This window comes from Pipistrellus hanaki (assembly GCF_964339955.1).
Source record: "Pipistrellus hanaki genome assembly, chromosome: 5".
Taxonomy (NCBI): Eukaryota; Metazoa; Chordata; class Mammalia; order Chiroptera; family Vespertilionidae; genus Pipistrellus; species Pipistrellus hanaki.
In genome coordinates, this window is record NC_140507.1 from 54,583,537 (window position 1) to 54,597,508 (window position 13,972).

A 13,972-nucleotide genomic window follows, 5' to 3' on the forward strand; every position below is an offset into this window, starting at 1 on the left:
GAAGAAGAAGAAGAAGAAGAAGAAGAAGAAGAAGAAGAAGAAGAAGAAGAAGAAGAAGAAGAAGAAGAAGAAGAAGAAGAAGAAGAAGAAGAAGAAGAAGAAGAAGAAGAAGAAGAAGAGAATGAATAACTGAGTAAGAGGAAGTTACATTGAACTGTTGTTCCATTCAGCCATGCTTTCATTGTTTGCTCCTCCTAAGCGCCGTAACCTGGGATCCAACCTTGTCATATCTGGGATCCAACCTTGTCATATTGGGACCAATGGAGCTACTGTGTATGGCAATTTACATACTTCTAATGCTATTCAATATCTCAATGGCACATAATTATCAGTCAGGGTTTTGTTTTGTTTTTTGTTTTTTAATCCTCAAATATCCAACTTCCAATTGAATTATGATCAAATATTCCAAAATGAAATTACTGAGTAGTGTGGCTTTGAAGTCTGTTTTATTTATTTATTTATTTTTAAATGAAAATAAAGGAAATTTATTACCTGTATACGGTACGGTAGTACGGTAGTTGTCAACACAAACCAGACAAACACTGAATCCTACAGTATCAAGAATTTATTCATTTATTCAATGACAATCATGTCATCATCTTCTGGAACATCATCATAACAATCCAATTCCTGAATTTCCTGGTGAATTTCTTGTGACTCCATTTCTTTCAGAATCAGTGGACCAAATCTCTCATGTTTAGCAATAGCACTGTCATTAAATGAGTACTTCTTGTCAAGGTAGCCTGCTTGCAGTGCATTTGCAATGCAACTGTCAGTGATTTTCTCCCATGAATTCTTCACCCAAGTCACAACTTCTTGCAGTTTGAAGTCTGTTTTAATTTCTGAAACCTCCTTCCCTGTTTTTTTGTTTGTTTGTTTGTTTTTGTTTTTTTTGTTTGTTTTTGTTTTTTATTGATTTGAGAGAGGAAAGGAAAGGGAGAGAGTGATAAAAATATCAATGATGAGAAAAAATCTTAAATCGTCTGCCTTCTACACGCCCCACACTGGGGATGGAGCATGTGCCCTGACTGGGAATTGAACTGCAACCTCTTGTTGTTTTTTCCCTCTTTTTACAACCTCCTGTTCATAACTGGATGCTCAGGCACTGAGCCATACCAGCTGGACTCTTCGTATGTTTTTGTTTTCTCTCTTTGAGAGAAAACAGTATGTTGAAGCAGTATGATAGAATTTTCAATAGTGACTATTACAGTCCAGAATTTACTGGTTATTTAGTGTATTATTCAAGGTTTACCAGAGAAACAGAACCAGTAATATGAATCTAAAAAGACATTTATTGAAAAGCAGTGGCTCAATTAAAAACAAAAAACAAAAAAGAAACAGTGGTCCACAAGGTTTGGGGCCTGAGATATCCCATGGTCTGCCATCTGCCAGCAGGAGACCCAGGAAAGACAGTGGTATAGATGGAAGGCCTGAGAGTCTGAGAGCAGATGGTACAGATTCCAGTGGGGGTGTGAGGGGCTGAGAACCAGCAGCACCCAGGACAGGAGGTGGGTGTGCTAGCTTGTTCAGTCCAGCAGAGAGTGAATGCAGCTTTGCCCAGTTTTTGTTCTCTTCAGGCCCTCAGTGGAGTGGATGATCCCACTGACATTGGGCTGAGCCACCCTCTTGCTCATCCATAGATTCAAATCCTAATCTCTCTCAGAAATTTCCTCACAGTTACACCAGAACTAGTGTTTACCTGGCTATACAGTGGACCAATCAAGTTGGCATGTTAGAATTGAAACATGTGAAGGTAATTCTTCACATGTTTCTCTACTCCTCATATTTTCTGTAAATAAGTGGTTTGGAACATGTTTGCTGAGATTTAGGTTAATTTTTCTGGAAAAACTTCTTCACAAATAATGTTATATCATCCTTTCAACAGTTCTCTGTACCTGTTTGTCACTCTTTCTAGGTTTCCATAGCTGATGTGGATCTTTTCAATACCAGTGAGAGTAAATCCTGGTCTGTCTGCAAACACTTCTCTAATGATAATTTTCCCTAAAACAATTAATTCCTTTAGAGTTGCAAAATAGATCTTAGTTTTCATTGCAAACATCTCCTTAGATATTGTCATGATAAATGATTTTGTTTACCTGATGTTACTGCTGCTTGAACAGCCCTTTAAATGGCAATATCATTTGTCCACAGAAACCACATATGACTTGGATTGAGCTTGGTTTTTGACCAGGAGCACTCTACATTGCTTGTGCAGCGTGGTGTTAAATACAGGAGAGGGCGGCAAGAAGAATGGACGTCAGCTGGTGGCTGGAACTCTTGGAAACTCCTAGTGCCTTCCACAGAGAGGGAGGTCTGAGCAGACCTCAGCTTCTCACTCTCCTCACTCCTGGAGGATCACACTGACTGAAGAGACGGTCTTGGGACAGACACCCTCACTGCACAATGTCTTTTGCAGCTGCCCTGGCCAAGCTCCAAGCAGAGGCCAGCTGCCCCATTTGCATGGATCACCTGAGAGACCCAGTGACCACTGAGTATGGGGACAACTTCTGTCCCTCCTGCATCCACCAGTGCTGGGAAGGTCTACGGGGCACTTTTCCTTGTCCTGTCTGCCTCCACCACTGCCCTGACAGGAGCTTGAAGAGGAACACCCAATTATGTCACATGACAGATTGTTCAGCAGATCCCCACCATGAAGGTAAAGAGGAAAAGGCAAGAGGAACTCCTGTGTAAGAAGCACCGTGAGGTTCTGGTTCTGTTCTGTGAGAAGGACCTGGAGCTGCTGTGTGCCCAGTGCAGGGCCTCATCTGATCATGGGGATCACCCCCTGATGCCCACTGAGGAAGCTGCTGCTAATCACAGGAGGATGCTCAAAAGGCACATTGAGTTTCTGACTAACCACCTTGAAGATACTAAAATGGAATGTGAAAACCAAGTTGCAAAAACTTTCAAAGTGAAGAGAAAGATGGATAAGTTCAGGGAGGAATTATATTATTAATGTAAAGAACTTAAGTGTTCCTTTGAAATAGAGAGGTATAATGTTAATATCAGTCTGCTTAGAGAAGAGAAGGATATTGAAGAAAAACTACCTGAAAATGGAAGACAAATTTCATACCACATGTTCAGGTTAACCACTCTGTTAAGTGAAAAAGAAGAGAAGTGTTTGCAGACAGACCAGGATTTACTCTCACTGGTATTGAAAAGATCCACATCAGCTATGGAAACCTAGAGACCCCAGCAGTATTTTCATTTGAATTAAAGAAGAACTGCTCTCTCCCCCCACATTATTTGGGCCTGTATAAAATGATCAGCACATTTCAGGTAGATTTGACACTGGATCCTGAAACTGCCCATCCAAGTCTCATTATCTCAAGAGATAGAAAAAAATGTAATATATAGGACACCAGATGGTCTTCCTGATCCCTGGGCACTTAACTGCTTACCCAGCTGTCCTGAGTTCTGAGGGATTTGATGCTAGCAGGCATTTTTGGGAGGTAAACATAGAAGGCACAGGTGAATGGTCCTTAGGTGTGTGTAAAGAATCTTTCCTCATAAATAGTCTGATATCACCATCCCCAAGCAATGGCTGCTGGCAATATCAGCAGCGGACTGGTACATTTGGCCTTTTCCCTAGAGGACAACATAAGATTGGCATGTTTCTGGACTATGAATTGCGAGAGGTTTTATTTTATAATTTGAATAACAGGTCATACTAGTATGGATTCACAAATAAATTTTCAGAAAAACTTATGCCTTATTTCTCCATTGCATCTTCTTCAGAATTTCTTACAATCAGTATCATATGAGTGAAGTGATGAACAATTTTTGGGAAATTTTGTATTGCTTATTCTCTTCCATTTTTACTGAAACAAATACTTATAATCAAGATCATGATTCCTGTTTTGATATTTGAATGTTGAAAGGTTTAAGGACTCTCCATTCTCTCCCTCCTGACCTTACACCTGGGAAACTGATGAGAAAGCCCAGGTATTCCATCCTTGGGTGCAAGTGGGAAGTTCCAATCAAGCAAGTTTCCATCAGTGTGGGCAGGCTACCACCAATAGCACCCAGCAACCAACATGAACACCACAAGCTATGAACAACATATGTCTTTTTGTTGTTCATAATTTTTACCTTTAACTGTTTCTTTTATGTTCACCAGTCCATTTTGTTCTTCAGACTTTTTATTCACTTGATTTTTAGATTCACTTGTTGGTAGGTAGGTATTTTATGTCTTTTTGTTGTTCATAATTTTTACCTTTAACTGTAATTCTGTGAATTTATACTATAAATCTTGGTCCCTTTTCCCTGTGCTCTCAGTCATTTTGATTCCTATTCTAAGACCCACTGACACCACAAAAACTCATCATGTGAGCAATAATCTTATTCATAGTCTCCTGATATGTAGTGAGTCATCAGTGTGAAGATTTGAAACCAATTTTGGGTGGCCCCACCCTGACTCTGCAAGCTGGTCACCACCATTGACATTGTGAGCAGAATTTTCCAGTTACGAAGTGCACCCACCAGAGCGTCCTATGGCTTTATGTAGTAACACACCCTGGCTCCTTGCAGTTTGTGCTGCATTTTCCAAGTTCTATGGTGTCTGTGTTGTAGATTTAACTTTTCTTGGTCAAGTTTCTATAAGAAAAACATTATATTTACTATTTATTATCTCCCATGTAGTTTTTTGGGAATTCTAGTTGTCTTGATTTTGTCTCATGTTTTACAAAAATTTAATGTAAGGGCTGAGCTAAGGCTGGTTGACAGTAGTGTTACAAATATGTACAGTAATTAGTAACAAGTAATACAAGATAAACTTTTGCCTGCTAACAACTGTAAACACTTATTTTTTTAAATTCTCACCTGATGATGTTTATTGATATATAGAAAGAGAGGAAGGGAGAGAGACAGAGACAGAGACAGACAGACAGAAAAAGTCAATGTGAGAGAGAAGCATCCATCAGTTGCTTTCCATACTTACCTTGACCAGGGATTGAACCTGAAACCTTTGTATCCTGACTGGAATCAAATTTGCAAACGTTTTGGTGAATGATAAGACATTCCAATGAATTGAGACCCCTGTCCAGGCCTTTGACAACATTGTATGACCTCCAAAGGTCACATACCGGTACTCATTTTTGACATTATGGGAAATTGCCAACCTTTGAAACATGATTTTGTTTACAATGTTTGGAAATAAAGTTGTAGTTTGCATATCTCTCTACTGTTTGTCTGTTTGTCTGTCTCCATACTTTGAAAAGATGCTCAGCAGGGCTTTCATTGAGGTACAAGGGTCCATTGCATTGATCAGAGTCACCCTGCTATGCTGTGGTGATATTGGGTGCTTATTCTTGTAAAATGCATTTTAGGCACTACTCCATTACCCACCCAGTGATATAACTCCCTCAGTCACATGTTGTCAAAGCACTGCCTCACTACAACTAGGGAAAGAGGGAGCACTGAGGGGCCACCCTGAGCATTGAAGGTCAACACCAGGAAGAGACACTCTTTTCTCTTTCTCCACTTTCCAAATGCCATTGCAAGGCCCTACTTCTCTGCAGGGGGTGAAAAAGAATGCATGTATTGGGAGGTGAAAAGCTGCTTTTTACCACAATTCCTATTTCCAATTAGACATTAGTGAAATGTACAGAAATGATGAGTGCTAGAATGAAAAGTCAGTAGAACTGGTAAAAATATTATCAGAGGAATTTATACTATAAATTAAATTTGACTTAATTCTATAGCAGTTGTTCAATAATTCAGGTATAAAGAAGATATTTATTTTAAGTCTTAAGACATTATTTATTAGGTAGAAATATAAAGCACTATTATTTTGAAATTTCGGTGATTCATTAGAAAATGAATGATTGAGTAATTATATACACAATGGGATGAAAAGTATAATTGGGAGAGACTTCTGTGGACAAGTAGACTCAGAGCTACCTTTTTTTTAGAGCTACCTTTTTCTTAAAATATATTTTTATTGATTTCAGAGAGGAAGTGAGAGGGAGAGAAAGATAGAAACATCAATGTTGAGTGAGAATTGTTCATTCCCTGCCTCTGCACAACCCCCACTGTGAATGGAGCCCACAATCTCAGTATGTGCTCCTGATCAGAATTGAACCTGGGACCCTTCAGTGAGCAGTATGAACCAAACCAGATGGTGCTCAGAGCTACCTTTGAAAAAAACAACACTTTTTAATTTAAAAAAATAATAGTAACCCTAAATAAGTAAATAGTTCTTAGGACATGTTTGTTTTTTTAAAAAAAATATGCTTTTACTGATTTTAGAATGAGAGGAATAGAGACACAGAGAGCGAGAAAGATCAATTGTTTTCCTCCTATACATGCTACAACCTGGAATTGAAACTGCAACCTAGGCATGTACCCTGATGGGGAATAAACTGGCCACCTTTTGGGCCATGAGACAATGCTCAGCCACCTGAGCTAACTGGCCAGGGCCCTAGGAGTTACTCAACTGATGGGTGTGACATTGTGACATCCAGTGATGACAACAGGGTATGTTTACAGTAGACACTCCCATATTCAATTCACATGTAGCAGTGTTTGTTTCAATGGGCACAAATTCAGTTGCTATGGTTACTTAAACAACCCAAGTACATCACAGGTTTAAATTTCAGTTCTACATGGCATATGAACTGTAATTCTTTTTTTTCTTTCTTTCTAATAAATCTTTATTGTTCAGATTATTACAGGTGTTCCTCTTTCCCCCCTCTTCCCCTATAGCTCCCCTCCACCTGATTCCCAACTCCAACCCATGCCCTTACCCCCGCCCCTGTCTACATCCATAGGTGTAAGATTTTTGTCCAGTCTCTTCCCTCACCCCTCAGACTCCCTTCCCCCTGAGAATTGTTAGTCCAATCCCTTTCTATGTCCCTATTTCTATTATGTTCACCAGTCCATTTTGTTCTTCAGACTTTTTATTCACTTGATTTTTAAATTCACTTGTTGGTAGGTAGGTATTTTATGTCTTTTTGTTGTTCATAATTTTTACCTTTACTTTTCTTCTTCTTCTTCCTCTCCTTAAAGAATACCCTTCAGCATTTCATGTAATCCTAGTTTGGTGTTGATGAACTCCTTTAACTTTTTCTTGTCTGTGAAGCTCTTTATCTGCCCTTCAATTCTGAATGATAGCTTTGCTGGGTAGAGTAATCTTGGTTGTAGGTTCTTATTACTCATCACTTTGAATATTTCTTGCCACTCCCTTCTGACCTGCATAGTTTCTGTTGAGAAATCAGCTGACAGTTGTATGGGTACTCCCTTATAGGTAACTAGCTGTTTTTCTCTTGCTGCTTATAAGATTCTCTCTTTGTCTTTTACCCTTGGCATTTTAATTATGATGTATCTTGGTGTGTCCTTCCTTGGGTTCCTCTTGTTTGGGGTTCTGTATGCTTCCTGAACTTGGAAGTCTATTTCTTTTACCAGGTAGGGAAAGTTTTCTATCATTATTTCTTTCAATAGTCCTTCAATATCCTGCTCACTCTCCTCTGGCACCCCAAAAATCCAGATGTTGGTACGTTTTAAGCAGTCCCGGAGGCTCCTTACACTATCCTCACACTTTTGGATTATTCTTCCTTTCTGCCTCTCTGGTTGGGTGATTTTTTCTTCCTTATATCCCAGATCTTTGGTTTGATTCTTGGGGTACATTGATCTATAGTTGAGTTTCTGTATATTCTTTATTTCAGACAATGTATGCTTAATTTCTGACTGGTCCTTTTCCATCTTTTTGGTATTCTCTTTAAGGTCCTTGAAGGTCTCACCAAGCTTCTTGGAGGTCTCATCAAATTTCTCAAAGGTTTTTATTTTTTTTATTTTATTTTTTAAATATTTTATTGATTTTTCACAGAGAGGAAGGGAGAGAGATAGAGAGTTAGAAACATCGATGAGAGAGAGTCATCGATCAGCTGCCTCTTGCACACCCCCTACTGGGGATATGCCCGCAACCAAGGTACATGCCCTTGACCGGAATCGAACCCGGGACCCTTCAGTCCCCAAGCCGACGCTCTATCCATTGAGCCAAACCGGTCTCGGCAAATTTCTCAAAGGTTTTTAGAAGATTCTTGAGTAATCTTATAAATGCGATTCTGAACTCTGTGTCATCCAGTAGTTTGCTTTCCTCCATATCTCCCATTCGTGACATGTTTCTGTGTCTCCTCCCTGTGTTGATGGAGTGGCTTTGTGTGGTAGGTGACCTATCAGCTTCCCCAATCACCTGGAGTGGTCGCTTTTGGTATATCCCTTTGTGGGCTGAGTGCAAAGTCTTGGTGTAATTAAGCCTTGTTTGCTGTTGGTACTCTGGGAGGAATTGATCTCCAGGCCAACTGTCTGTGAGGACCTGCTCTGTCTATAAAGGAAGAACTGCTGTGCTGGAAACTCGGTTTGCTTCAGTGGGGCTTTGGTGCTCACTGAGCCCGTCTCCCAAATGCATCACTTATGGGTGTGAGTGGTTGAAATTGACCACTAGGAACACTGGCTTCTGGATCTCCAATGGGATTCAGTTCAGTTACTGTCTGAAGCCTCCCTGCAAGAGCTACAGAGAGAACTACAGTACAGTTTTTTCCTGTTTGCTTGGGACTTGGTGGTTTGTTTTTTTTTATTTTTTGCTGGAGCTGCAGTTTATATCTGGTTAAGCTGCCTCAAAACAGGCTATTCATATATAAAAGCAGCTGTGTGGTGCCTGGGAGGGTCTGTAGAATGTGTGGGCGGGGCCTCAGGGTGGGGCGGGATCTCAGTACCTCACTAGGTTGGGGCGTGGGCTAACAGCAATGTCTGCCATCCCTGTCCTTTCGCGTGTTTCCAAGTCCCTGCTTCCCTGGGATCCAGCGCAGTAAACAATGATTATTGCGTGCACCTCTGCAAGAGTTGCCCTCACTTCTGACCCGATGGCCAACAGACCAGCTTCTCCCTGTTGGCGTCTGGGTTACCCATGTGACCCCAGAAACTGGATTTCAAAGTGATAGAGAGCTTGTTTCCTTTCAGGGAAAAGAAAAGCCACACCGTGCCCAGTCACCGCCACCAGCCCGATTCGCATGCCTCTGTACCTAGGCTCCTCAGCTTTTCAGCGCTTGCGCTTCCCTATCTTTCAGCCAGCCTTCCCATGGTTTTGGATGATAAATGTCCTTTATATTAGTTTTAATTTTTAAAATTGTTGTGCAAGTGGCAGACCAGATGTTTATCTATGCCTCCATCTTGGTTTCTCCTGAACTGTAATTCTTAAAGTAGGAATAATATGGACCAAAAGGGTGAGGTCTCCAGCCCCAGAGGATTACTCTCCTCAGCAGTTCATCACCTACAAAGTCTGCCTTCCACACCATGGTACCACTCCACTAAGTTAGGTTTTCTGGCCCTTTACAACAATAATCACCTTTCTTCAGTATCATATAACACAGGCCTCATTTTCCTGAGTTGTCATTAAAGGACCTTTCACATTCATTTTTCTACTGACATTTTCCAGAAAAATATGTCTTCTCCAGGTGTGGTAAATCCCATTTTTGTGGGTAGGAAGGGTTAGAATACAGAAATACTTTGCCTGATGGAATTGACTTAAGGAGACAATTGTTCTACATGGATGATATCTTTTAGAACAGGAAATTTCACATATTTTATCCTAGTCTCCTCTTTACACTGTAACCAAAAGCAGTCTTATACCTAAGCTTATAACTTGATTGAAACAGTTTTTAGTGATTTCATTAGTCATCTTACAGCAAAGTTCCTTGAATACTAGTCTTCAGGTCACTTTGCTTAATGACTCTGTTCTTGGCAATGAGATTGACTAGAATCAACTTTGATTCTATACTAGTGTGCTTTGTAGGAATCATTCTTTCATAGATTGGTAACATATAATGTTTTAACTTATTTTTAAAAAATATATTTTATTGATATTTTACAGAGAGGAAGGGAGAGAGATAGAGAGCTAGAAATGTTGATGAGAGAGAAACATCGGCCAGCTGCTTCTTGCACACCCCCTACTGGGGATGTGCCGCAACCAATGTACATGCTGTTGACCGGAATCGAACCTGGGACCTTTCAGTCCGCAGACCGACACTACCACTGAGCCAAACCGGTTTTGGCTTTTTTTTTTTTTTTTTTTTTTTTACAGAGAGGAAGGAAGAGGGATAGTTAGAAACATCGATGAGAGAGAAACATTGATCAGCTGTCTCCTGCACACCTCATGTGCCTGCAACCAAGGTCCACGCCCTTAACCAGAATCAAACCTGGGACTTTTCAGTCCACAGGCTGATGCTGTTTTAACTTTTTGTTAAAATATATTTTATTGATTTCAGAGATGAAGGGAGAAGGAAAGAAAGATAGAAACATCAATGATGAGAATCATTGATCAGCTCCTCCTGCACACCCCCCTCTGAGGATTGAGCCCATAACCCTAGTATGTGGCCTTGTTTGGAATCAAATCTGGAACCCTTCACTTGCAGGCTGATGCTCTATCCTCTGATCCAAATCAGGTAGGAAAAGATTTAACTTTTAGTTTCAGTTTCCTCCTTAGCAAAATGGGATTAAAGTGTACAGGGAACTTTAAGAGATGATTACAAAGGTGCAGATTACATAATGGATAGTCCCCTCTATCCTGCAGGAATAAGAGGAGATCCCATCAACCAGACTTCTTTTCCCCCCATTTTTTTATTAAGGTATTATATGTGTACATGTCTTACCATTGCCTCCCCACCCCTCCACTCCCATACATGCCCTCACTGCTGCCCCCCAGACTTTTGCATCCATTGGTTATGCTTATATGCATGCATACAAGTCCTTCATCAATCAGACTTCTGAACATTCTCATACCTCCACTCTGGCCCACATGTCTCACCTCCAGGGAGGAGCCTAGGTGGGTAAGGTCTTAAAGAGATAAACGCTTCTTATGGTATATATAGGCCAGAGTCACATTATTAACCATTTAACTGGTAGGAGCCTGGCTTCTTGGAAACACGCTTCAGGGACTCTCTCAAAGGAGCAGGCTCCAGGTAAGCCGGGAGTCGGGATGATACTGGTGCAGGAGGTGGGAGCAAACTGAGAGCCATGAGGTATTGCTCCCTGCCCTTGGCTTTCTGGGTGGCTACTCTGACAGGGCCTTGACTTTACCTCATAAGCTAATCATATCTTGGATTCAGGTTATATTAAGACATATGCTTTTATTATTGCTAGTGTCCCTAAATTAGCCTTGCCCTATGTCATTTAAATGCTTGTTAAACATATAGATACCTGGATCGCAATCTGACCTAAGGGGTGCCAAAATCTGCACATGCACAGTGCCCTAACAGACCGGGATCCTGAAAAGCCGGGATAGCTGGGAGGATGAGCCACAGGAGCCTCAAGAGCCCAGTCAGTTGTCCTCAGAAGACACAGAGGCAGATGAACTGTGGACCTCTTTGGAGGCAGCTGCCAAGCGCAAGCTCCCTGACTTGGAACAGACATCGGGGGCCTTCCAAACCAGGCGGAGAAAGAAGGGCCTGGCTCTACTAGCCCCTGAAGGGCCCGGTCTCACTTTGTAAATAAACAGCTGACCCCCCCCCCCCCAAATAATAATAAATAAATAAATAAAATAAAATAAAAATAAAAAATTTATTTCTTAAATATTGTGATGACAAACGAATTGGTCTAGGTGACATACTATTCATATAGCGTGAGAAAGATGAATGCTTATTGAACTTTTAAATGTTGATCTCTTTTTGTCCAAAGAAATCACTTATGACATGGGTGGTGCTTGGATTTTGACCAGAGTCTACGGCTGATCTTCGCTTGAGGATCCAGACATTAAATTCAGAAGGAGTAGGTGACAGAAGACTGGACATCAGCTGGCCACTAGAACTCTTCTTGGAAGCTCCTACTGACTTCCCAAGAGCGGGAGGCCTGAGCAGACCTCAGCTTCTCACCTTTCCTCACTCCTGCAGGATCACACGGACTGAAGAGAGCCCTTTCTAATAGACACCCTCACTGCACAATGGCCTTTGACGCTTCCCTGGCCAACCTCCAAGCACAAGCCAGCTGCCCCCTCTGCCTGGATCACCTGAGAGACCCCATGACCACTGAGTGTGGGCACAACTTCTGTCCCTCCTGCATCCACCAGCGCTGGGAAGGTCTACGGGGCACCTTTCCCTGTCCTGTCTGCCTCCACCACTGCCCTGACAGGAGCTTGAAGAAGAACCCCCAATTATGTCACATGACTGAGATTGTTCAGCAGATCCCCACCATGAGGAGAAAGAGGAAAAGTCAAGAAAAACTCCTGTGTAAGAAGCACCGCAGGGTTCTGGTTCTGTTCTGTGAGAAGGACCTGCAGCTGCTGTGTGCCCGGTGCAGGGTTGTGTCCCACCACGAGAATCACCCCCTGGTCCCCATTGAGGAAGCTGCTGCTAATCACAGGAGGATGCTCAGAAAGCACATTGGGGCCCTCACTGATCACCTTGAAGTTGCTGAAACTGTATACAAAAGACAAGTTGCTAATACTTCGGAAGTGAAGAGAAAGATGGGAAAATGGAGGGAGGAATTGGACTTTGAATGTAAAGAACTTAAGTGTTTCTTGGAAACAGAGCGAGATGAAATTAAAAATGATCTACTTATAGAAGAGGAGGATGTTGAAGAAAAACTAATTGAAAATGGGAGGCAAATTTCATACCATATTTTCAGGAGAAGCAATCTGTTAAGTGAAATAGAAGACAAGTGTTTGCCTACAGACCTGGACTTACTCACGGATATTGCAAGTATCCAGAATAGGTATGGAAACCTAGAGACCCCAGCAGTCTTGTCATGTAAATTACAGAAGGAGTTTTTCACTCTCCCCCCACATTATTTGGGCCTGCACAAAATGATCCGCATGTTTCAGGTAGAGTTGACACTGGATCCTAAAACTGCCCATCCTGACCTCAATATGTCAAGTGATAGAAAAAGTGTGACATATACAACACCAGATGGTTTTCCTAAGCCCCAAGATCTTACTTCTTACCCAGCTGTCCTGAGTTCTGAGGGAATTGATGCTGGCAGGCATTTTTGGGCGGTAAAAATAACAGGCGTAGGTGAATATTTCTTAGGTGTGTGTAAAGAATCTTTCCTCAGAAATAATCAAATATCACCATCGGCAAACAATGGATACTGGGAATATCAGCTCTTGACCCGGACATGTGGCACTGTCCCTATAGGAGAACGGATGATTGGCATTTTTCTGGACTATGATTTGGGAGAGGTTTCATTTTATAATTTGAATAACAGGTCATATATGTATGGAATCGCTGATACATTTACAGAAAAACTTATGCCTTATTTCTCCATTGCATCTTCTTCAAAATCTCTTACAATCAGCATCATCAGAGTCTAGTAATGGCAATTAGGATGAAATTTTGTAGGTGCTTATTTCCTCCCGTGTTATTGAAAGGAAAAACATAATAAAGATCCTGATTCCAGTTTTGATGTTTGAATGTTGAAAGCTTTTAGGATGCATCCTTCTCTCCGCCCTGACCTTACACCTGGGAAAGCTGATGGGAAAGACCAGGTGCTCCATCCTTGGGTGCAGGTGGGAAGTTCCAATCAAGCAAGTTTCCATCAGCAACACCCAGCAACCAACATAAACACCGCAAGCTAGTCCCTTTTCCCTGTTCTCTCAGTCATTTTAATTCCTATTCTAAGACCCTTTGACCCCACGAAACCTCATCATGTGAGTAATAACTTATTCATACTCTCCTGGTATGTAGTGAGCCATCATCAATGTGAAGATTTGAAACCAATTTTGGATGGCTCCACCCTGACTATGCAAGCTGGTCACCACCTTTGACATTGAGAGCAGGATTATGCAGATATGAAGACCCCGTGGCTTCCTCCTCTGGCTTTGTGTGGTAATGCACTCCGGTGTTCTTTATGGGTGTCCTTGCAGTTTGTGCTGCATTCGCTGAGTTTTATGGAGTCTGTGTTGTATATTTGACTGGCCTAAGCCAGAAGTTTTGATAAGAAATACATTTTAGCCGAAACAGGTTTGGCTCAGCGGTAGAGCGTT

The 13,972-nt window shown here is 41.5% G+C and overlaps 1 protein-coding gene and 1 pseudogene across 2 annotated transcripts; both read left to right on the plus strand.

Annotated features, from left to right (window-relative positions):
• Positions 1 to 2,403: 2,403 nt before the first annotated feature.
• Positions 2,404 to 3,764, plus strand: LOC311622919 (tripartite motif-containing protein 60-like; annotated as a pseudogene). Its single transcript has one exon. The product of its transcript is annotated as a tripartite motif-containing protein 60-like (transcript).
• Positions 3,765 to 11,932: 8,168 nt separating this feature from the next.
• LOC311622918 (tripartite motif-containing protein 60-like) lies at positions 11,933 to 13,300 on the plus strand (the record flags this gene model as incomplete). Its single annotated transcript, XM_084884426.1, has 1 exon — positions 11,933 to 13,300. One exon carries the CDS (start codon positions 11,933 to 11,935, stop codon positions 13,298 to 13,300), a length of 1,368 nt encoding a protein of 455 aa, XP_084740552.1.
• Between the last annotated feature and the right edge of the window lie 672 nt (positions 13,301 to 13,972).